Source organism: Suillus fuscotomentosus, assembly GCF_016647785.1.
Source record: "Suillus fuscotomentosus strain FC203 chromosome Unknown F5891scaffold_76, whole genome shotgun sequence".
Taxonomy (NCBI): Eukaryota; Fungi; Basidiomycota; class Agaricomycetes; order Boletales; family Suillaceae; genus Suillus; species Suillus fuscotomentosus.
Genome location: NW_024539588.1, coordinates 128,004 through 150,850, shown reverse-complemented (window position 1 = coordinate 150,850; position 22,847 = coordinate 128,004). Strand labels below are relative to the sequence as shown.

The following is a 22,847-nucleotide window of genomic DNA, read 5'->3' as shown; positions in this document are numbered from 1 at the left end:
AATCGATCACAATCGCGTCAATGGAGTCCCAAAACCGTCACTGTGTACATCAAAAGGGCCAGTTTGGCCAGAGTTAGATGGGCGTTAGTCTTTAGGCTGATACGTATTTGCTCTAACTAGTGGGTGACTATCCGTAGGCTGAAATAATGCGGAATAAAATAAGATAGAATAAAAAAGACCATATAAGGAAGTCGTGCCGCGATGCCGCTGTTCATTTGCGTCGGATGTTCAAAACATATTATTTTGAGGCTCTTACAAACTCTAAATCTAGAAGGGGGGGCCCCCCCCCTTACAGATTAATCCGGATTATAAACGACGGATTAAATCCGTTTTGGGCCACTACGCCTAAGCTATCTGCTGACTAATCCAAGACTTGAGGTCCGCCTGACACATGTTCAGCATGGCGAAGGTCGCCACCTAGTCCAAACATTTTCCAATATACGCAGTCCCATCCCTGAGGTCCTTGGCGAAGTTTTCAGCTGAAGTTTTAAGATTGCTCTCAGCAGACGACGCCGACACGTACCACTGCGACCGGCCAGGGTACGAGGTGAGCAGTGCCGGCACCATTCTCTCCCTATAAGTCTAGACTTGCGAAAACAACTCGTTCCCCAAGCTACCGCGACTGTTTTTTAACATTAAAGACTTATTTTACTGTGTGTACTAACGTATTCCTGCAACCACCACAGGGTCGTTCTACTAACTACGAACATCTAGAGTCATCGGGTGACTCGTGGTAATGAACGCACGATCACTGTGACTTGCATACAGCACTTGCCATGGGGTATTTCGATGTGGGTCAGGAAGTAAGTGGGCACGACAAAGGTACAGTCGCTTAGGGTTCCGGGTTTTGACACGATCAAGTCGAGCTAACTCTATTCCAGCGACGAGGGTAGCTGCTAGCATCCTCGCGTCTTCTTCGTCGTCGAGAAAACCCGTCTCTTCTCCGTCGTTCACCAGATTGTGGTACTGTAGTAGCAGGTCGTCCATTGCAGTTTTGACCGAATTATTTTAATCCAGATGCGTTACGGTTGTGTTTTCTGTACATATTAAATTTTGCTAATATCTTTCAAAGTCCGTTATAATCTATTCCGCATTATTTTGCCTACGGATAGTCACCCAGTAACGTACGATTCATGTAATTGATCTCACAGGTCTATAACGTGAAAATTTTCGCCAGGTCCGGAAAAGATACTTCGTACTCACGAAGGTCGATCTTAGGATAGAGTCATTCTCTCGGTCCGCAGTGAATGATAAGCACTAATAAGCAAGCTAGAGCCAATCATCGCACGCACGCTTCAGAAGGGTCAATCCTTACGACCACCTCCGCACGTCATATTATCAGCTCCCGCAGTCAGACCATTGCTTATGTAGATAGTTTACTTGTAATGTTGCCCAACTGGGTGCTGCTGGACAAGCTGCGACTTCCATGAACACCCGATACTAGGCCTGCAACGTGTCCAAGTCCAAATGATCTGATGACCCCAGATAACCTTCAATAACTAAGCCTCCTGTGCTGGGAGGGTAAAATACGTGGCCAGTGCTGTAACGTGTCATAGAACCAACTCCAGGGACAAAGAAGCTCGAATAGCTAGGAATAGGGTTGATGTGAACCGATGCGTGTAATGATCGGGGACCAATCAGTCATCTTGCAATTGCAACAAATAGATCCTCGATGCAGGAAGAGATTTGATCGCACGGAAACTCTATCTGGTCCGAGACGACAAGTTAGCAGCCACCCAAGTGATGTAGCAACGGGTGCATACATCGTTATTGGCACCAGCGCGGAATATACGAGGGTGTATGGGAAACCCTAGCATCCAGTTGGTTGCCTCGGAGCCAAAGGTGATCACTCTTACGATTAGAATCAAGTTTCACGATACTGATCTAGCATAACACCTCGTGTGATAAGATACAATTTGTGATGAACGGAATGCACTCCCATCTATTATGCAGCACCGAATTCCGGTGCTTATGAATAGCTTTGACGCGGTAGGATAGACAGACCGTAGACGAATGGCGGACTCCCCAAGATACGTGGTCAGCACGTGTATTGTGTTATTCAAGTTAGGTAATGCGAACCTAGAAAATGCTAGTGGAGATTAACCCTATGATATGCTTGAACTGCAACGCCGCCACCTGCAAAAGTGTCCTGTAACTCTGAAGAGGGCCTTCTTGAGTGATAACGCTACGGCTCCGATCAGATTGGGGGTACCGTAGGGAGAGTGAACGTCTGAAGTGTGAGTTTGGAAGGGAGTGACGCCACCTGCGGGAATCTCTACAATACACCTCGCAGGCGATGACGCTACGAGTCCGGTGAACGCCTAATATTGGGCCTGCCCGGAGCTTGACACGTGCAGGCTCAATGTCGTGGGTACCTCTTGGGTCTGCCACAAGTTCAAGACCAAATGGTGTAACGACCTCAGAGAACCTCTAATGAAATAAACTAAATAAGCCTCCTACGCTGGGAGGGGCAAAATACGTGGTCAGTGCTATACCGTGTCTTAAAAACCAAGACACAAACCTAGAGAGGTAGTGAAGAGAAACCCTACGATCTACTTGAACGCAATGCCGTCATCTGCGAAGATCTCTTGGATGGTTTCCAGCTGCCGCTACAGGTGATGAGAGTGCGACTCCGATGAGCCCCCGATATTAGGTACTGCCCGAATGACCCTTGCCACTGAAGATACTGATATCGGGGATACCGTGTGGGTCTATAACGAGTGCAAATGGACTGATGATGCTCGTTTGGCTGTGAGGGTGGTATTGCCTGCCTCTCTACAGCGGTACCAGTGAAAGAGTGAGGGGCGGTCAAAGATACGTGGTCATTACGTGTATTAGGATCTATTAGGATCTGAACAAGGTCAGGCGCGAACCTAGGTCCTAGAGAGTGATAGTGAATGTGATCCATTCTTGTTCGAAACGCAATGCCGCTACCTGATCAAGCCCTCTCAAGACATCAGAAGCGCAGAGATCAGGGAGTGACACTGCGACTCTGATTTCAGGCACTGTTGAAGGGAAAGGAATAGAAATATTTGACGCTTCTGCGAGAATGTCAACAACGAAGCAAAGATACAGATTTAGAGTGAAGCTTTGAAAAACGACCCTGTGATGTGTTCGAAACGCAACTTCACCACCTGGCATTTTTGCTCCCGTTTGTCGAGAAAAAATGACATCAGGTGATGGTGCTGCAAAGAAAAATGATATTGATTTTCTGGGAGAACATTGAAATCAACGACGGGCATCAAGCTAAGATACGATGCGAACCTGGAGAGAGAAGCTTTGAAGAACAAAACTCGAAGGGTAATGGTTCCAACTGCAATGATCTCATCAAGTGAGCTTCAAAGGTAATGACGTTGTGATCTTGATTAACTTTGTTCGATATCATAGTAGGCACTGCCCAAAGCCGTAATAGGCATTGGCTTCCGACATGGAGTACAGCGCTGAAGGAGTGAAGTTTGGAATTGGGAGTTTAGAACGATCTGTAGCATCTCTAGAATAGCTGCAATTATATATCTGGTCGGGACATTCTTCGTTTGAAGGTGAAAACTTTTCTTGCAGCTGAAAGTATTCGCGACGATAACAAATCAGATCAGTTGGCATCGTATATATGCGGACAAATGCCTTTGTGACAGGTTATTGAATGTGAATTGAGAACAATGGGCGGATCCCTTTGTTTGCGAGGTAGCGCTGGTGGAGACTGCAGGTGGTAGTATCGGACAGAAATCATCTAGGCACGTAACGGTGAAACCTTAACCGACCGGAGCAAGCGAGTGGGCCTGAACCGGCTCACAAAGGGCATCTCGGTCGAAGTTGAATGGATGTTGTAAGGGATTCCTGTGTGGCAAAGAAGCTATGCTGATTAGGTCGACAACACTAGCTCAGTACTGCTGACAGTAGTACGGTGTGAGGATAGTTGTTAACTAAAAGCAGTGAAGTCCGAGTCGCGTCGGTTGAAGCGGACCTTATTGATACCGTAAATGGACAAGTGCCTTGAACTACGGCGCCGCTCGCAGCGCCTCCATCAGGCATAGGAAAATAATTGAGCGACAAATTGCGACGACAACACAAGTTGACAACAACGGTCATCTTCAACGACGAGGAAGATGGAAGGAGCGACCACGACATCGACAACAATGACGCCGATAACTGGTGGTGGTCTTGTTTCAAATCATGATTCTCCAGTTGTTGTTGCACCGCAACGGTCCACAGTGACCATTTTAGGATCCTTTCTTCGACGCCCAAGAGGAACTTCCACTTCGCAGCAACAACCATCACCAGCAGATTCCCCACCCTCTCCAACAACCCCGTCAGCAATAAGGCGACGAAGTTTTGTACCTCAAATAAACTCATCTTCAAATAACACCACAAGCCTTGGTCCAATCTCAAACATTCTACGTCGCAGGCGGTCAGCCGGCACCGTCAACAACCAACCAATAATGCCCGCTCCACAACCTCTCCTCCGAGCAACAACGTTCTCCAATAACAACAACCAAACCCACCGCATCCGCTTAGTTCCCCACCTCGACTCTCGCCGCACACTCCGCTTCGAACCCATAACCCGCGACCTCAAGGACAACGACATCCCCCTCCGCATCGGCCGCTTCACAGATCGCTCAGGAATAGGTCTCGCAGCAGTAAATGCTCTAAACACGAACAAACTCGCCTTCAAGAGCAAAGTCGTCTCTCGTGCCCATGCTGAGATCTGGGCTGACAATGGCAAATTCTATATCAAAGATACAAAATCTTCTTCAGGCACCTTCCTCAATCATCTACGCCTCAGTCCCGCGGGCTCGGAGAGTAAACCCCATCAGCTTAAAGATGGGGATATCGTTCAGCTGGGGGTCGATTACCAGGGAGGAACCGAGGATATTTATAAGTCTGTAAAGATTAGGATCGAGGTAGGGAGGGAGTGGCAGGCTGCTCCTAACGCTTTCAAGTGAGTTTTTCCCCATCGATTCATGTATCTCAGTTGATGTTGATTGATATGTGTTCTAGCACAAATGCCCTCTCACAACTCCGCTCCCTCTCCGCAGACCCCCACAGCCAACCACAAAGCGCAAGCGCCCATGGCAAAAAACGAATGCCAAAGACTAACATCCCCGATTGTTGTATCTGTACGTCTATTCTCTCCCTTCATTCCTTCCCTCCTTCCTTATCTCCCCGTACCACCGCACGCTATCTCACACGCTAATATAACGCACAGGCCTCTTCGCAGTAACAATCCGCCAAGCCCTATTCATAGCCCCCTGCAGTCACGCATTCCACTACAAATGCATTCGCCCTCTCCTCGACGCTCACACTTCCGCATTCAGCTGTCCCCTTTGTCGCACATTCGCAGATCTCGACGAAGACGTCGAAGTTGAGATTGAACCTGATCTTGAGCTCGAAGCCGAGGCTGTTTCGTCACCTGAAGAGGATGACGATGACGAGCTCGATAGGAGTGGTGGGGAGAAGGATAAGCTGGCGCCTCCCATGATGAGAGATGGAGCTGAGACGGAGGTAGAGGGCGATGCGAGAGGTCCGCGCGCTAGGATACGGACTGCGGGACATGTCATCCATCCTCAATCCCAACCACAAACACAATCAAATCCACAGTGTCAAACACACCCCTACCCAACCGCCCAAACTCATCCACCCCGTGACGATGCAGATCTCGACGAAGAGTTGATGGATCTGATAGATGTCGATGTAGATTCGGACGAGGGAGATTTAGATGCGAGGGTGTTTGTGAGAGGTGGGAGCGGCAACGGGAGCGGCAACGGGAGTGCAGAGGGAATGGGTATTGAGAGCGGGATGGGAGGGGTGGCCATGATGGTGGATGGGGAAGGCGTTATCAGTGTGAAGCGGAAACGTTAACGATGGGGTCTGAGTTGATGGCGCTTGTATAAGCATGCGCTACCTTTCTTCTTTTTCCTTTTCTTTCCTTTGTTTTTTGCCTCGAGTGGCCGGAATCCGGAGATTATCTTATTTTGTTGTTGTTCACCATATCTGGAGCCTACTATGGTGTTGTACATGTAGCTTTGACATCGCACGGTATTGCACTTGCATGGGTTCAAATCACAAGTTATACGTACTCTTACATAGGCTCAACGCAGTTCTATAGGTCTATCACAGTTTCATTCCTTTATCGCAGTTTCATCACTTTACACACGTACACTTATATCTCCTTTCATTTCATTCTCGTTCTCATTCTTCTCCACTTGCCCATGATATTATATTACCCACATATTTCGTTTTTCCCCCAGACACTCCTTTACGACGAAATGTTAATAAAGCTTGTTGTAATGCCCATGTGAGTTGAGTTGAGTTGTGAATTTGGACCATTGGCCGCTTTACACCAAATCGGGCGTGGATATGGTCGCCCTGCTGAAAGATCTGTTGATCTTTCAACTTCAGAGGCTCTCAAAGGGGTAGGAGAGAGAAGCGGCGCTGTTTAACTCGCACTGAAAATTCGGCGCATATATCGTTAAAATCCATTCCAATTGACAAGGGGAGGGGGACGTACATAGTCAGAATCAGAATCACGCAAAACGCAAAACGCGTTTCAGTGGATGGGATGTGCGTGTGGACTGGGAGGCGCAGAACTGCCGATATGGGTTGATAATCGATCAAGAGCTAGGGGAGTATAAAGGCATTAAGAGATGCATGTGCTCTTTCGAAACACCTGTCGGTGCATGACACACAGAACTTGAAATTCAGCGCGAAGGTCTTGTGGTATGCCTGGTAGAGGCCCCGTGTTCCAAGAAACGTGCAAGTGCCAGTGGGATCTGGAAAGATGCATCATGAGAAAGCGAGGTGACTCAGAGGTTCAATAGAAGTCTACGCTCCGAAAATTCTGTAATCTAGGAATTGGGTCGATGCTCACGCTCTGGAAGGGGCCATTTCCAGTCTCAAGTTAAAGTCCAACTTGAAGATCTGTTTCGTGTTCACCCATGATTATGAACAAGGAGCTCGGGAAGAGTGCACCACGGCGGCGTGATATATTAGCACAAAGTTCGTAATTCTCTAGTGGAGATCAGTGTCACGAAACATGATTATAATGGGGATTGACGGTACACCCATGTGCTCAGAGGCCCCACCACCAGACCTTGCCAGAAAATAGCATCCGAGACTCGGAGCAGGGCGACGGTACAACCCACACAAGAGATGTTTGTCTTTGGACTGTGTCAAGGCGCACGAAAATTTCAACAACGGGGAGGGAGGGGGAACATACATGCGCAGCGGCGCTGAAAGTATCCGACTAATTTGAATGGCCATCACAATTGTGTTGCGAGTAACCCAAGGCGACGCGAAAGCACAGATTCCAGAATGAAAGCCAATATTCGAAGACCATCGATCATCGTCCAAGAGCGGGGTGAACACGCAAGCCCAAGTATTCACTGGTGTTACCTCTGGGAACAGTCCAAATTACCTGGACAACAATCAGTAAAATGCCAATCGGGGAGACAATCTAACATCAGTATGCTGGATCATATGCAGCAGACTGTGTGAGGATATTCAGAAATATGACATTCCAACATGAACATGCATAGTAGCGAAATCACCGACCTTGACAATCATGGAACCGGTGGGAGAAGAGAACCAATTGCTATTACGTTAGCCACTTTCTCGGGCGTTGCCGGTGACTTCTTTTCTCCTTTCAACCAACTCAATCACAAGCCAGGCCACCTTGGTCTTCTCCCGCTTGAGCTCGTTATACCACCATGCGAAATATACGCGGCGATTTAGTGTGGATTCCTTGACTTGGATGATAAGCACTGAGTTACAGCTTTCACGATGGAACGGGCATGGACTGCAAGGGAACCAAGGCCAGACCTCTATGGCGGGAGGCTACCGTAGGCTCTGTCTATCGAAGACAGACTACGACACGCGCGAGGACTACCGACTACGAGCCAGGACTCCTGCCACCGCGCCAGGACCCTGTCACCCCCGACCTGTCCTGCCAGAGTCTGAGCGCCCCGCTCCATATGCTACCCCTCCAAATGCAACCGTCCGCGGTTGCACCACCAAAGACGAATGTGCGGGGATGCGAGGACCTGCACCAGACCACCCTGGTACAATGACTCACACGTAGCCGCACCCTTCAAAAGAGAGCACGATGATTCTCCTATCATGCGCTGTCCTATTTGACACACTGTTTCCTTATGCTTCACTGCCAAGTCTCGGCGATACATATACCCATACAATCGATGCCAGCAACTTTATATCCAGCAGTAACCTTCTGACACTATGGCCCTTAGATTCTAGAACCTCGTGGGACATTCTCCTGAGCTGTGGCTTGACTTTATCTGCATGTACGTGGACTGCAATTCATCCAAACATTCCGGGCACGGACGGGTATGGATGACGTGACTGGTACGTGCATGCGGTGGGATTCAGAACGACAGAGTGATGGACAGCAACAGGAAGCAAAGTACGAATCATTGAGCACGTCCGGAAGCGAGAGCTGGTTCTTTGTCGCCGATTTATGTGGTGATGATGTTCCTGACGGAAACGGCAGCCCGGCGCTTGTAATGGCATAGACCACCGTGCTCAAACGATTTCTCATGCTGAACTCAGCAGCCTGCCTGAGCTGAGTTGTATATATCGATCTCCGGAAATTTAGAGTCTTAGTAGGTGAAATACAGCGACGCCATTCGCTGTGCAAATCAATACGTCCTGAGACCTGGAGAAACAGGTAGAAACGTCAAGCAAGGCAGAGTGAAAGGACATCACGACCTCTCAGTTGATCGTCGATGGCTGTATGAAGGAGCTCAGCACGCAATCAGCGTCCAAGAAAATATCGACGAATTAGTACGACAGCTCAGCTTATCAAGTATATCTGAGGAGGTGGGAGGCCAAAGACGACCAACGCCCTGGGAAACGAGCATCCCTTAGTACACCTCGAATAAATAGAAACAGAAACGAAGTAAACGATTGCGACCTATGCTTCAAGTTGCATGTGGTAGTGCGATTATAATGAACAATACTGACGCCAGCTACGCTCCACTAAGTGAACCATGGCTTCGGATCAATATACAACCGTCGGCCATTTCTGAGCGGAGCGCACGGATAGTGGTCAAGCGACGCACTCAAGTCGTCGGAGGTTGTTGGGGATGCAGGTCAAAAGAGAGCTAACCGTGACGGTGCCTCTCTGTTTGTGCTTCATAGAGGGACCTTATCGATGTCGAGTACTCAATGTTTTTGGAGAACGGTACACGACACACATGTTGCTTGTATTGAGAGTAAAAATAACCGAGAAGTTCAACTAGCTAGGTTTGCAGCACGCCCAGCACGAGTTGGTCACCCAAACAGGTGATGTCCCTTCCCAATTACTGCAGTCCAAAAGAGTTGAAGAGAGAGCGCATGGGCTCTCGCAGGTTTCACCGGCACCCCTAGGGGCTGCGACACTGGCTGCGACACTGGCAGCGGCAAGGATTGTGAAGTAAACAATTTGAATGAGCTTCATGGTATCTGGTATAACTATGCATCAGCATATGATGCGAACGTGTGAGCAAAACCACATACTGACAAAAGTCTGACTGTGCAATGTATGCGACGTTGCTATGAAAGAGTCTTAGAGTAGCTATTGCATGTCAAATCAATAAAATGTGCATAGTGTAGCGCAAGAGGGCTACTCACTGCAACAGGAGGCGTTGAATTGTCTGAGCCCATTTCAACCCAACCACGTTGATTTTATACTTGTTCTCGTGAGCAGTGAGAATATACTCGGAAAAAACATTATACCAAGAAGATATGCAGCCCTGTTAATTAATTCTATCTCGGCCTTGGTAATACGCATGCAAGCCTGAGACAAACATACGGGCCACTTTGAAGCCCATAATGACGAAGACCAACTTCAGTTCGTTTACCACGGTGATCGGCCTATACGGTGTTAACCAGCGCCTTAGTACCTTCAATTGTAATTGTCGAGAAGAAACTCCTGCAACTTATTTTATCCGCCATGTTTGGATCTGAATTATCGACTGCCATCGGACATGAAAACTGCATCAATATGTCCTGTTGAACAACTTTGCAATTTTGATATCGATACCGTGACCATACACGTGCTTCGTCATGGGTGCAGCGTCAAACGTTGTTCCACATCTTCGACTTCTATTATCACCAGCTTTACTCCACGCACATAAGCGAGTAGGCGGTCGACGGACAACGCCTTCCCAGCTAGTGTGTTCAGTGAATCAGTGACAATTTACCAATGATACAATGATGGTGTCTTGATTTTCTGTCATAACGACATGACAAAAATGCCTAGAGAAAGTGTTCTGTGCAAGTACTGTGAGGTTTACAGCTTCAGAGAGCCCGTACTACGATACTCATAGCTTTCATCATGTCCTTGATTCGTACTACAATCTTTTTGATAAGCGGTATATGACGCACATTTTGCTTGTATTGAGACTCTGATTTGAGAGCAAAAATGCCTCAGTTTGACCAACCTCTTGCGATGTAGATACAGCTCAGCCAGCGCATAGGGACCCAAATTATAAGGTACCGTTCCTGTCGAGCAGTTCAGAAGTCATTTCCAATTGAGCAGCACGTAGGGTCTATATGGTAAGGCGCCATCCCTGGCTGGCACGAAGGCCGCGGTTGAGTGGAACAAACGTTCAAGATGTTGAGCAAAAGGTACTGTCGTCACCATAGTGGCACTAGCTATGATACTGGAAGCTGCAAGGAGTACGAGGTAAGCGATTTGAACCATCAGGAAAACCCTCCCAAGGCAAATTAGGGAGAATTCACAAAAATTCGTAACATTAGCACAATCACAGCTATTTATGAAGAAAGTAGCTAAAGATGATAATGTTAGACGAGTTTTTTTCTACAATACATCTAACTCTTCTAAGTCAGATAAACTATTACAAATTAGAGCTAGATATCAATATCATTCATAACATGCATGTAATTATTGCTAAGTTATAGAGTACTACCTAAGGGTCATAAAACCATGCCTATTGAGAAACTCGACACCTGAATAGTGTGATCATTGATGCCGTGAGTGTGCAACAAAATTTTAAAATATCCAAGTCCAGCATTTGTGCATATTTGTTTGTATCATGTGACTTGTAGTTTGAACGAAGAAATATCTTAAGTCCAACATTTGTACATATTTGTTTGAATCATGTGACTTGTAGTTTGAAATGTTTGAGCGAAGTGGCGCCATGTCACTGATCTTCAACTCTCACTCTCGTCTTCGAAGCTTAAGAGGCCTCAAGCTTCATTGCTGGTGTTCATGCACTACATACAATTAAGGTGCGCAATGATTTTTTTTAAATTCTAAACTTGTTTGAAGCAAACCTATTTATTCTAAAAACTATTTATTCTAGGATGTTCACAGTGAGTGAGTCGGTCCGAGTTCGAGTTCGCCAAGTTGTTGCCCGCCGTTCGCAGTGAGTGAGTCTGTCGGTCCGAGTTCGAGTTCGAACCACGCTGATCCAAGCTGTTGTCCGCTGTTTGTAGTGAGTGAGTTTGTCGATCCTCGTTCGAGCTCGAGCCACGCTGATCCATGTCGTTGCCCACCATTCGCAGGAAGTGAGTTTGTCGATCCTCGTTCGAGCTCGAGCCACGCTGATCCATGTCGTCGCCTACCGTTTGCAGGAAGTGAGTCTGTTGATCCTCGTTCGAGCTTGAGCCACGCTGATCCATGTCGTCGCCCACCGTTCGCAGGAAGTGAGTCTGTCGATTCTTGAGCCACGCTGATCCATGTCGTCGCCCACCTTTCGCAGGAAGTGAGTCTGTCTATCCTCGTTCGAGCTCGAGCCACGCTGATCCATGTCGTCACCCACCGTTCACAGGAAGTGAGTCTGTCGATCCTCGTTTGAGCTCAGAAGGACGCACCTGCGAAATTCCACTGTATGATGGCCGACATCTATGAGGCTGCACAGTGAGTTCCACTTAGGTAGTATTGCCTCGATGCTCACTCTGCTTGCAGGAAGTTGCGATACAGCGGCGCCGCTGCCGGTGGCCATGCTGCTGAGCTCGAAGCATTCGAGTTACTTGACCTCGACAATATGGAAGAAGACTGAATCATCCCCCGCTCATTTTCATAGTGTACAATACGGAATCGTGAAGCTGATACATAGTCTCCCAGTTGGTCATAGCGCGCGCTGTTATTTAAATTAGCCTACTGCCCATATACCCATTTCTAATCAAATTTAATTTTGTTCTTGTATCTTATTCTGTCTGATTCGGTTGGAACCCTCGTCTAAGATCAAAAAATCAATTCTAAAAGTCATGCTAATGTGTTTGAATTACTGAAAATAGTTGCTAATTCTTGTGTTTTTATTAGGGGGTAAAAAAACTGACCTAAGCTAGCTAAAACTCGAATTTGTAAAATTTAGATATAATAACGCAGGATTAGTTCGGATTAGTTCTAATGTTACATCTTTAAGTAAATTTGTCTGGGGAGGGTTTTCCTGATGACGAGCTTCATGGCATCTAGTAGATGCGACCGACGAACCACGCTAGGAAAACTACACCGACAGAAAGTTTGATTGTGCGTTGTGCGCAGTGTTGCTATGAAAAAATCTTAGAAGATATTATATGTTGCTCAATGAAATACCCATGATAGTGCGGCGTAAGTGTGCTACTCACTGCAACATGAGGTGTTCGCCTCTGGGGCGTTTAAACCCAACCAGTTTGATTTTATACTTGTTCTGTTTAGTGCTGAGACTATACTCGGAGAAAGTTTTATACCAAGCTGATGTACACTCCGATAATGAAATTCATCCCCTTGGTAATTTCAAGTTGCACACAGTGACGCAAGACGCACCAAGTTGGAAGAAGTCAACTTCAAGTGAAATTAAGCCAGCGGGTTACAGTATGTTGCAGCGACCACAGAAAGGGTAAATTGACGGGTATTTACTATTGGCACAAGATCCAATATTAGTCACCACTGAGCGTTCTTGGAGCCTTGATATCGCCGTTTCTGCAGGGATGTGGTCAAGCAACACCTTTATATTTGACTGTGAGAGCCACGCGGGTCAGAAGTAAATCTTAATATTTTGGCACAGAATATTGACCAAGTACTGGCTCGTCGCAACCGCGTCAATTTCGCCGACAGTATTGTTTTTCCTTCGGACTTACGTATCACGACCTTGGCTCAATGCATGGCTATCGGCCATCTCTGAGCGGAGCGCAGGGATAGTGGTCAAGCATGACATTATGGCTAGAACCTCGCGGGACATTCTCTTGAGCTTTGGCTTGACTTTACCTGATGTACGTGGACTGCAATCCATCCAAACATTCCAGGGATGGACGAGGGCAGATGACGTGGCTGGCAGTACATGTGCGCGGTGGAATTCAGAACGACAGCGATAGATAACAAAACAAAAGCAAAGTACGAATAAGTGCGTCCGGAAACGAGAGCAACGGTTCTTTCTTGTTGATCTATGTAGTGATGACGTTCCTGATGGAAACGGCGGCCCGGCGCTTGTAATGGGTTTAACTTAGGTCCAGGCTCGTCATCTGGCCCAGAGATCCGTGCTGCCTTGGATTTGCTCTCGTGCTTGGTTGGAGATGACATAGACCTACCGTGCTCAAACGATTTCTCATGCTGAACTCAACAGCCGACCAGGCCTGGATTGTACATATCGGTCTCTGGAAATTATGAAGTCTGAATAAGTGAATTACAGCGGCGTTATCTGCTATGCAGATTAATACGTCCTGAAACCTGCGCAGGGAACACCGAGCAAGACGGTGAAAGGCAATTGGGAAAAAATAGTAGGAGATCGAGAGTACCTCTCAGTTGATCGTCGATGGCTGAGTGAACGAGCTCAGCACGCAATCAGCGTTCAAAAAACATCGACTAATCAATGGAACATGGTACGACAACTCAACTTGCCAAGGAGGTCTGAGAAGGGTGCCCTGGAAAACGAGCATGCCTTTGTATACCTCAGATAAATAGAAATATATACGAAGTAAACGATTGTAGCCTATACTTCCAGTTGCCTGTAAAAGTGCAATTATAATGAGCAATACCGACGTCAGCTACGCCCCACTACGCGAACCATGGCTTTGGATCAATGCACGACCGTCGGTCACCTCTGAGCAGAGCGCAGGGATAGTGGATAGTGGTCAAGCGACGCACCCAGGTCGTCGGAGGTTGTTGGGGATGCAGGTCAAAAGAGAGCTAACGGTGCATCTCTGTTTGTGCTTCACAGAGGGATCATATCGATGTTGAGTATTCAATATTTTTGGGGAACGGTACACGACACGCATGTTGCTTGTATTGAGAGCAAAAATGACCGAGAGGTTCAACTAATTTAGGTACAGCACGACCAGCACCCGGGGCCCAAAAGGACAGGCGATGTCCCTGCCCATTGCTTGCAGTCCAAAGATTTTGAAGAGGAGGCGCATGGGGAGTCGCAGGTTATACTATCAAGGGCTCTGGCTCTGTTTACCCCAGTGACACTGGCAGCAACACAGGAAGCGGCAAGGATTGTGAAGTAAACAATTTGAACGAGCTTCATGGTATCTGGTATAACTATGCATCAGCATATGATGCGAACGTGTGAACAAACCACATACTGACAGAAGTCTGGCTGTGCAATGTATGTGACGTTGCTATGAAAGAGTCTTAGAGGAGCTATTGCATGTCAAATCAATAAAATGTGCATAGTGTAGCGCAAGAGGGCTACTCACTGCAACAGGAGGCGTTGAATTGTCTGAAGCCATTTCAACCCAACCACGTTGATTTTATACTTATTCTCGTGAGCAGTGAAGCTATACTCGGAAAAAAATACCGAGAAGATATGCAGCTCTGTTAACTAAATCCATCTCCTTGGTAATACGCAGGCAAGCCTGAGACGTGCCAAGTTGCTGATAGCCAAATCCAAGTTGAACCGAGCCAGCGGGTTGTAGTGATCCAGCAGGAAGGATTGTCAGGACCCAGCAAATTAGTGTGTGATGATGAGATGAAATATTGACCACTGTTGAGCTGAGCGTTCTTAAAGATGGCCATTTGTGAGAGGAGGGTAAGAATGCTGGTCAAGTAACACCTTTAAGTCGTCAGAACTAGTCCGAGTCAGCCACGTATGTACATGAATCAGAAAGGCTATTTTGACACAGCGGGTGTGACGTGCCAAATTACATGACGTTGACGCGGTCGGAGTCCAAACAGACTTTCTTCCTTTCTTCCTTCAGGCTTGTGTGTATGATGACTCGGCTCATTTCTCAATACGCACGTTCTACCACAATAAATATGGGCCAAAGCCCATAATGACGATGACCAACTGGGCGTAGCTATTTTGACGCGGTCGTGACGCGGAGGTGACGCGGCACTGACGAGCCTTGACGCGCCCACTGACGCGCCATTCCTATATTCTACATTCGACTTCCAGATCAAGTTGGATGAGTTCACGACCATTCCTTTGTTATTTTATTTGCCATAGGGCCATGTACAACTAGGTATACATAAGCCAATGACTATTTTCTTTTCCTCCCTCTCTGGACCCTTCGAGCCTGTGGAGCACATCGACGTTTAACGGGCAGACATTTTTCGGCCGGCAGAGAAGGAACTACAGCTTCGGATAGCTCGTCTGCAGACTCCAAAGATGTAGCATCAGAGTTATCACTGAATAAGGGGCCGCGCTGTCAATCACATAAGTTAGATATCTATCGAACGGAGCAGATAATGTCTTCCTCACTTGAAGTTCACTCTCGCTATAGTCTCTTGCAGAAACCCATTCATCAGGAATTCCGAGATACACATTCCATCGCCTGTGATGTTGACCAGCATCCAAACCCCACTGCTGTTTGCCTGCAGGTCCTGCTTCTTCGGAATCCTCAAACATCCTTGCTTCTAGTGCGGTCAGACACTCGAGGTCGACGTCAGCTACGAAGCTATTGGTAGGATAGCTTATCATGAGATCAGCCCAAAGTCTTAATAGGTGAATTACAGCGGCGTTATCTGCTGTGCAGATTAATACGTGCTGAAACCTGCGCAGGGAGCACCGAGCAAGACGGTGAAAGGCATTGGGAAAAAATAGTAGGAGATCGAGAGTACCTTTCAGTTGATCGTCGATGGCTGAGTGAACGAGCTCAGCACGCAATCAGCGTTCAAAAACATCGACGAATTGATGAAACATGGTACGACAACTCAACTTGCCAAGTAGATCTAAGAAGGGTGTCCTGGAAAACGAGCATGCCTTCATAAATAGAAATATATACGGAGTAAACGATTGTGACCTATACTTATGTATGAGCTGCTGCCTCCACCACAGTAGGACTGGCAGCGACACTGAAAGCCGCAAGGATTGTGAGGTAAACGGTTTGAACGAGCTTCATGGTATCTGGTATAAGTATGCATCAGACAGTAGTATTTTGAGAATTTTTGACGCAGTGTGACGCACATGGGACGCGGCAACATGATGCATCGATGAACCTTGTTGGTGCTTTCTATATGTTGGTATTCCATGACTCCGTCACTGAGAAGTTCGAGCGTCAGCCAAGAAAGTTCTGCACATTTTTCTCACCGTGACTATTACTCATGTTGATCAACATCTATAAGCACCTAGCCATTTAGCATCCATGTATCAGCTTGCGGTACCTTCTGGTACCCAATTAAAACGCCATCGTTGATATCGGAACATCCAGTGTATGTTATAGTTCGAACATATGCTGGAATAAATGTGCGGAGTGGAGAGGGAGCACAAGACGCTGTCAAATATTTGTTAAAAGCATGATCGTACTCCTCGGATGCACAGCACGTAGCGCCGGCCGTAGATCTGGGCGCTTCATCTACACAGCAATGAAGCTGTCCCACAGCAAACATCAGGACACCGCATGGGATACACCTTAAAACGACCTGAACGAACGCCTGCCCTCAACTCACAACCAGACACCCATCGAGCGCTGGTGGTAGAGCACTGGGCTGGCATGAACGTTGTTTTCGTGAGTGATGCTCTAGACTCTTCTACCGTTTAGAGCTGACCACTTGCTTACTAGCAAGTTCGGATACCCACTAAGATCCTCTGCGCGTTCTCGAATTTCCCTGCACCTCTATACACTGTCTCGTAAGTGAGAATTGAACCCTGTAAGCACGCTGTCTCGTGAGCCGTGATTCGCGTGGTTCTAACAAGTATCAAATTGAAAGGAAGATAGGCCTGGACTCGCTAGCAAAATTTGCCACTGCCAGATTATCTGATCTCATTCCAAGATCTCGACAGACTTCTCTCGTATACAGTCCACGATCTTCCGTAGTTCGAGATTCTGAGTGCGGAGCATGTCTTCCTCTGCTAGTAAAACACCACGCCATACAATGCGAGGCCATACCGACTGGATAAGCGGTATCGTACACTTGCAGGGCGGACGACACATCGTAACATGTTCGTTGGACGGCTCACTCCGACTATGGAGCTTAGAGAGCGGCGTACAGATAGACGAGGACTGGCGGGATGGGAATGATGCAGTGCGGTCTATAGCATTGTCTCCAAATGGAAAGACAATTGCAAGCGGAAGCGAGGACAGGAAAGTGAGGTTGTGGGACGTCAAAACAAAAAAGGTCATTGCAAAATGGACGGGACACACCAATGTTGTGTGTGCATTGTGCTGGAGTGCAGATGGCGAGCGACTAGCGAGTGGATCCTGGGATGGGACGACAAGAGTCTGGGATATTGACAGCAGCAAAACTATCCTGACAATCGAGACTGGGCATGATTGGGTATATGCGGTGATGTACTCGCCTGACTCTTCAAAACTTGCGACGAGCGGTTATAAGGAGAGCGCTGTGCATATCTGGAATGCGAAGACAGGCGAACGTCTCAAGACACTTGAAACATCTGAAACACACAGCTGGGCTTTCGGCTTGGCATGGACGTCGGATGGAAGCAAGCTTCTCTGCAGTTCATATAGCCCGATTAGAATATTCGACACTGCCACTTGGCAGCAGATTGCCACACTTGAAGACGGTCATAGCGACGTTGTCTTCGCCATCTCCTTATCTCACTGGGACACCCGCCTCCTTGCAAGTGCATCATGGGATAAAACAGCGCGTTTATGGGATCCTCAGACAAAACGCCCAGTCGGACCACCCCTCCAGCACAAATGGGGTTTGCGCTCTGCAGCCCTTTCCCCTGATGGAAAGACGCTAGTCACTGCTTGCGAAAACAAGAACGTGTACGTATGGGACGTTCATGCCATCCTCAACTTGAAAGAAGCTGGCCCTGAAAACCTTACATCCAAAAATAATTCAAGAATACAGCGCATACTCCGCTCTTTGCTCGATGGCAAGTCATTTTTGGAAGTATGTGCCGTGTTTCCAATCCTTCTCTGTAAATTATATAACAGTAATATTTCAGGCTGATGTTACGCAATATCCCGACCAGTTTGGTGGACTCGAACACAACACATCTCAAGGCGGTTCAGACATACAGCACACACTGCGCTCTTCGCTCGATGGCAAGTCATTTTTGGAAGTACGTCCCGTGTTTACAATCCTCATTCATTATAACAGCAACATTCCAGGCTGGTGCTACGCAATATTCTGACCAGTTTGGTGGTGTCGATGAGCTCTCACCGACGTTTTTTGCCGGCATGGAAGCCGATGTTAATGTACGTAATCAGTATTTTTATTGCTTAGTTCTTGTCTAGACCTCTGCTCTCACTGACAGTCCTCTCCAATTGGTACACACCCTCATTCCTCCGTAAATGCACTCCTTTCATCGCTCCTCCACCGCTTTCGACACAAAAGTGGTGAAGCGACTGAACTTTCGGAACCCTCCACGCCTTCGCGGTTAGATCCACATGTGCTCCTAGCTCGCCTTTCCTCATTTTTACCTCGACCTCGGCCCAGAACTGACGAAGAAGCCGAACCTCATACCACAACGCCTTTCAGTTTGCGTCCAGATGCACTTTTCAGTCGGTTGTCCTCACATTTCCGCTCTCAACCCCACACCGACGAGAAAATCGAACCGCAACGCTCAAGCCGTCCTCATGTTGTCGAAGTGGCTGCAATACGGGACAAGCAGGTATACCTCGCCTGAGTGCCTTTATCATCACTGTAGTTTAATCATTTCTGTTCAGTCTTTGGTTGTCGCTCGAGGGCCAAATTTTATGAAAGCAAAACGGGCATATGAGCAAACCCAATCACATGGCCAAGCCCAGGCGTCGTCATCGCACAGTCAGCCTACCGATGCCTCGAGACCCGCGATACCTCCTGTTCCAGGCGCTAGCACTACCACAGCGGGTACAGCAGTCGCACAGTCACTACTTATCCAATGGTGGACCCAGATCGTGCTGTTTCTCTGCTGCGTATCACCATCACACGCTAATAGTCATTGATACAGCTAGCGTTGTAGCTTATGCTTACCTGTCTCACCTTTACTTCTAGTGATTCTGCACTTATATTTCTTTCGTTATGCCTTTCAGCACATCGTCAATCTACTTTCCTCGTCTTGATTCGTTATCTATGCGAGATTTTTGATATTCGACGTTTTCGCCTTCAAACAAACGAGTGGCCTTCTGCACCGAAGGTCGCAAGGTCCCACCGCAGGAAGATTGTGACTTGGGCAAACACCACACACACTGAACGTACGTTGTCAGCACTTTGAATATATTGCACCGTTAGTATGCTCCATACGAAGAGCAGTCCCTTATTTGCCACCCGTGATATTAGGCGTTCATTTAAGCTACAGCACCATAACCTGTAGAGGATTGTTTAGAAGTATTTCAAGAAATATTCACAGTTGGTGTCGCTGCTTTTCGAACAGATGACAGAATTGCTCTTCGAAGCTTCACTCTAGGTTCGTACCTTTGCTTAAATGCCCTTCGAACATCGTTAATATTCTCCCAAAAACAGCGATGTTCCTTTCTCTTTGGGAGCACCTAAAATCGGAGCTGCAGCGCCATCGCCTGGTCTTGTTTTCCTCGACTGAAACGTGAGGAAATCCTGGTAGGCGATGACGCTGCATTTTGAGCAGGTTGCAGAGTTGTTTCGCAGAGCTAAGTTTCACTCTAGGTTCGCACTTTTACTTAGTCAAGCTTGATCCTTTGAATGCTATTGATATTCTGGCAGAAAAATAAAATGGAAGTGTCCGAATTGAATCGCAGCATCATCACCCTCAAATCTATTTTGAAATATGGAGAAATTGTTGCAGGTGGCAGCGCTGCATTTTGAATTTCATTATCGCTCCGTTCCAGGTTCGCGCTCTACCTTGTTGATACCTTGGTTATTGGACACACAAGCGACGCACTCAAGTCGTCGGAAGTTATTGGGGATGCGGGTCGGCCTCAGGATACGGATTATCGTGTTAACCAGCGCCTTGGCACCTTCAATGAAAAGAAACTCCCGCACCTCATTTTATCCGCCACGTCTGGATCTGAATTATTGACTGCTATGGGACATGCAAACCGCATCAATATGTCCACTCCGACAACTTTGCAATTTTAATATCGATACCGTGACCATGGACGTGCTTCGTCACGGCCCTTTGTTGAGCGCGAAGAAGGTTACGTTCGGCTCGACGAAGAAGTTCTCCGCAATAACAGCCTCTCGATCATCGAGATCCTTGTTGCGGCCGAACTGTGTGAGAATGTTTCATCGCATAATGCCCATACTATGCTTGTTGATTGATCGGGATATATCATGTCCTCCTTCCACCTAATATCACCTCTATTTATTTCTCAATTAGCAAGCCAAATCAGTTTATGATTTGTATCACAGGTAAAAATGGTATGAATGATTGCATACCCTGTCGAGTACACTTTTGATCTAATCAAATTGCGCGTCTTTTAACTAACAAGCATTTGAGTTATAGCTGGCCGGTCCGACCCATGGTGCTCTATTTATCCCAGACCGGACAGTACGTAAATACCTCCCTCATACACTCATATCATGTACTCCTTCCACCCAATACTGCCTCTGCTCATTTCTCATTCAGCAGCGTTCTGCATATTGCTATATTAACAACAGCACCAATACAAATGTAAAAGTACTCACCAGTTTGTCGCTAGGTTTTTGGTTGGGCCCCCCGCACGTAAGAACGCAGTCCACATTTTTATCGCAACAGTCGCTAGCCGTCTGGCAACTCTCGCCTTCAGGACTACAGCCTGGGACTAGCCTTGCTGTAACAGACATTATAGATGCTGTCAACGCAATAATAATGGCGGGGAAGACGAAACGCATTGTCTGTTTAGGGTGGTATGATCTGCTGAGGTACTCGAATGATCTCTTTGAGTCTGAGATTGGTGGACGCTGGTGACAGTAGGAAGATGACTCGCTTTTATATCATCAACAAGAAGGTTTCGCAAAATGGTTAAACCTATCCCTTCTGGTCATTTCGTGGGTGTAGCAATTCCGGCGGCCACGAAGTTCTGCCTTTGTCATGATTCACCAGTGACACGGTTGTGATGAGGCAAAGATGCCACGTCAAAGTTATTAGCAGAGTACCCAACTGGCCTACAATATTAATTCCTGATAATATCGCCTACTCTTCCTGTCTCCGCGTGGTTTGATGCAGCCTTGGCATATCATGGAGTGAAAATGACGTGGCATAGCCAAAGCTTTATGCAGTTTTGCTGAGGTATGAGAGGGAATGGATACGACATGAATGAGGCTCGATACAGCGGGGACAAGGTTTGACACGCGAATAATGGTGAACCGTACGTGATAGTATCCAAGCGTCTCAGGCTGGTTGGCCAATGTTCCCTGGATCACCGTTAGTGCTACTCGAGGCAAATACAGAACGCGACATACTGCAAGGTGATATATCCTGCCTGTATAAGTCCATGCATGCATGATTGGTCTGCACTGGTGAACGTGGACACTTAGTTACTAATTGGACTCAAAAGGGCTGCTCAATTCTCAAAGTTCGCGTTCACTTGGGATCCGAGCAAGTTACGACACTTAGTAGAGTCGTTCATAGTGTCGTGGGCAGAAAGGAATTGGAAAGGCAATTGCAAGTGGAAGCGAGGAAGGGAACGGCCACCTTTTCAATTCAATCGCGTTGATTTTATACTTGTTCTTGTTCTATACTCGGAGAAAGGATAAGACATGGAATTGTTGGCACTTGCAATTAGCAGAAGCTCGAAGCCAAAGTAGTGGCTATTTTAATTTTTGAAGCGGCGCCTCGCACAAGTACTGCTGACTCAACGATCCACCTGCCCCCCGTTTCTGCTTATCATGGGCATCCCACCACGAAACATGGTCCATGGACATGGATGACCGCCTAATGGAGGATCAATATCAAATTTTCTACGATCAGCATAATCCTTTTACTCCCCGCACACCCATGGAACTATGCCGGTTAGTTGGTGCTTTCCAAGTGGTTGTGTCAAATATGACTCGCTCACTGGGAAGCTCCAACTCGTCGGGCCTGTGCGACGTCTCCTCACAATATTTGCCTCCATTGACTCTCCCTCTTTCATGCGTGGAAGTTTTGACCTATCGGGTCTGTGCAACTTCTCCTTACAACGTGTCCGTCGACTCTTCTGTATGTGAGTTCCCATCCGAACGCCACACTTCTGTCGTGCCATTCTAATTGGTACCTTGCAGTATGGAGAACCCGTCCTCATCTAGGTATTATGTGTCTCCAAGCGCCTTCTCGAGGCGTGACATTGCAGATTACACAAGTATCATCGAGGAGGTACACATACATCACCTTCGTTCTTCCGCTTTCCGGGAGCTTCTGAGGTGACTTTGATGACTATGTGATGTCGAATGCGCTGAATCTACTCTAAATAATGCTGTGTTCCTGCCTGATGCCACTGTCGGAGTCTGGCACAGAACTGAATATAAACTCACCCCAGAGTCAAGATACTGTCACGTTCACTGTGCGCGTTCGCTGTCCCAAGGCGTTCAGCTAATGAAGATCTGTACTCGCTGCAGGACTTGCATAGTCGTCCGAGAACATTTCCTC

The 22,847-nt window shown here is 47.3% G+C and overlaps 6 protein-coding genes across 6 annotated transcripts; 4 read left to right on the top strand and 2 right to left on the bottom strand.

Moving 5' to 3' along the window:
* Positions 1-361: 361 nt before the first annotated feature.
* Positions 362-987, bottom strand: F5891DRAFT_984850 (uncharacterized protein; the record flags this gene model as incomplete). The annotated part of the gene is made up of 4 exons (XM_041377507.1): positions 362-454; positions 524-574; positions 666-700; positions 747-987. 4 exons carry the CDS (start codon positions 985-987, stop codon positions 362-364), a joined length of 420 nt encoding a protein of 139 aa, XP_041220270.1.
* A 3,146-nt stretch (positions 988-4,133) lies between these two features.
* F5891DRAFT_961219 (cytoplasmic protein) lies at positions 4,134-5,856 on the top strand (the record flags this gene model as incomplete). The annotated part of the gene is made up of 3 exons (XM_041375797.1): positions 4,134-4,936; positions 4,996-5,114; positions 5,204-5,856. 3 exons carry the CDS (start codon positions 4,134-4,136, stop codon positions 5,854-5,856), a joined length of 1,575 nt encoding a protein of 524 aa, XP_041220269.1.
* Positions 5,857-12,555: 6,699 nt separating this feature from the next.
* Positions 12,556-14,442, top strand: F5891DRAFT_984848 (uncharacterized protein; the record flags this gene model as incomplete). The annotated part of the gene is made up of 7 exons (XM_041377506.1): positions 12,556-12,568; positions 12,656-12,811; positions 12,926-12,980; positions 13,005-13,209; positions 13,672-13,815; positions 13,925-14,128; positions 14,260-14,442. 7 exons carry the CDS (start codon positions 12,556-12,558, stop codon positions 14,440-14,442), a joined length of 960 nt encoding a protein of 319 aa, XP_041220268.1.
* An 896-nt stretch (positions 14,443-15,338) lies between these two features.
* Positions 15,339-15,850, bottom strand: F5891DRAFT_1061768 (uncharacterized protein). Its single transcript, XM_041362935.1, has 2 exons — positions 15,639-15,850; positions 15,339-15,582 (listed from the first exon to the last, which is right to left on the bottom strand). The coding sequence occupies exons 1-2, from the start codon at positions 15,783-15,785 to the stop codon at positions 15,418-15,420; spliced, it is 312 nt and encodes a 103-aa protein (XP_041220267.1). The 5' UTR covers positions 15,786-15,850; the 3' UTR covers positions 15,339-15,417.
* Positions 15,851-16,812: 962 nt separating this feature from the next.
* F5891DRAFT_711211 (quinon protein alcohol dehydrogenase-like superfamily) lies at positions 16,813-19,352 on the top strand. The gene is made up of 5 exons (XM_041372912.1): positions 16,813-18,235; positions 18,291-18,407; positions 18,457-18,543; positions 18,603-18,959; positions 19,015-19,352. The coding sequence occupies exons 1-5, from the start codon at positions 17,216-17,218 to the stop codon at positions 19,270-19,272; spliced, it is 1,839 nt and encodes a 612-aa protein (XP_041220266.1). The 5' UTR covers positions 16,813-17,215; the 3' UTR covers positions 19,273-19,352.
* A 1,467-nt stretch (positions 19,353-20,819) lies between these two features.
* Positions 20,820-21,678, top strand: F5891DRAFT_1061735 (uncharacterized protein). The gene is made up of 3 exons (XM_041362934.1): positions 20,820-20,877; positions 20,930-21,164; positions 21,249-21,678. The coding sequence occupies exons 1-3, from the start codon at positions 20,825-20,827 to the stop codon at positions 21,279-21,281; spliced, it is 321 nt and encodes a 106-aa protein (XP_041220265.1). The 5' UTR covers positions 20,820-20,824; the 3' UTR covers positions 21,282-21,678.
* Positions 21,679-22,847: the final 1,169 nt, after the last annotated feature.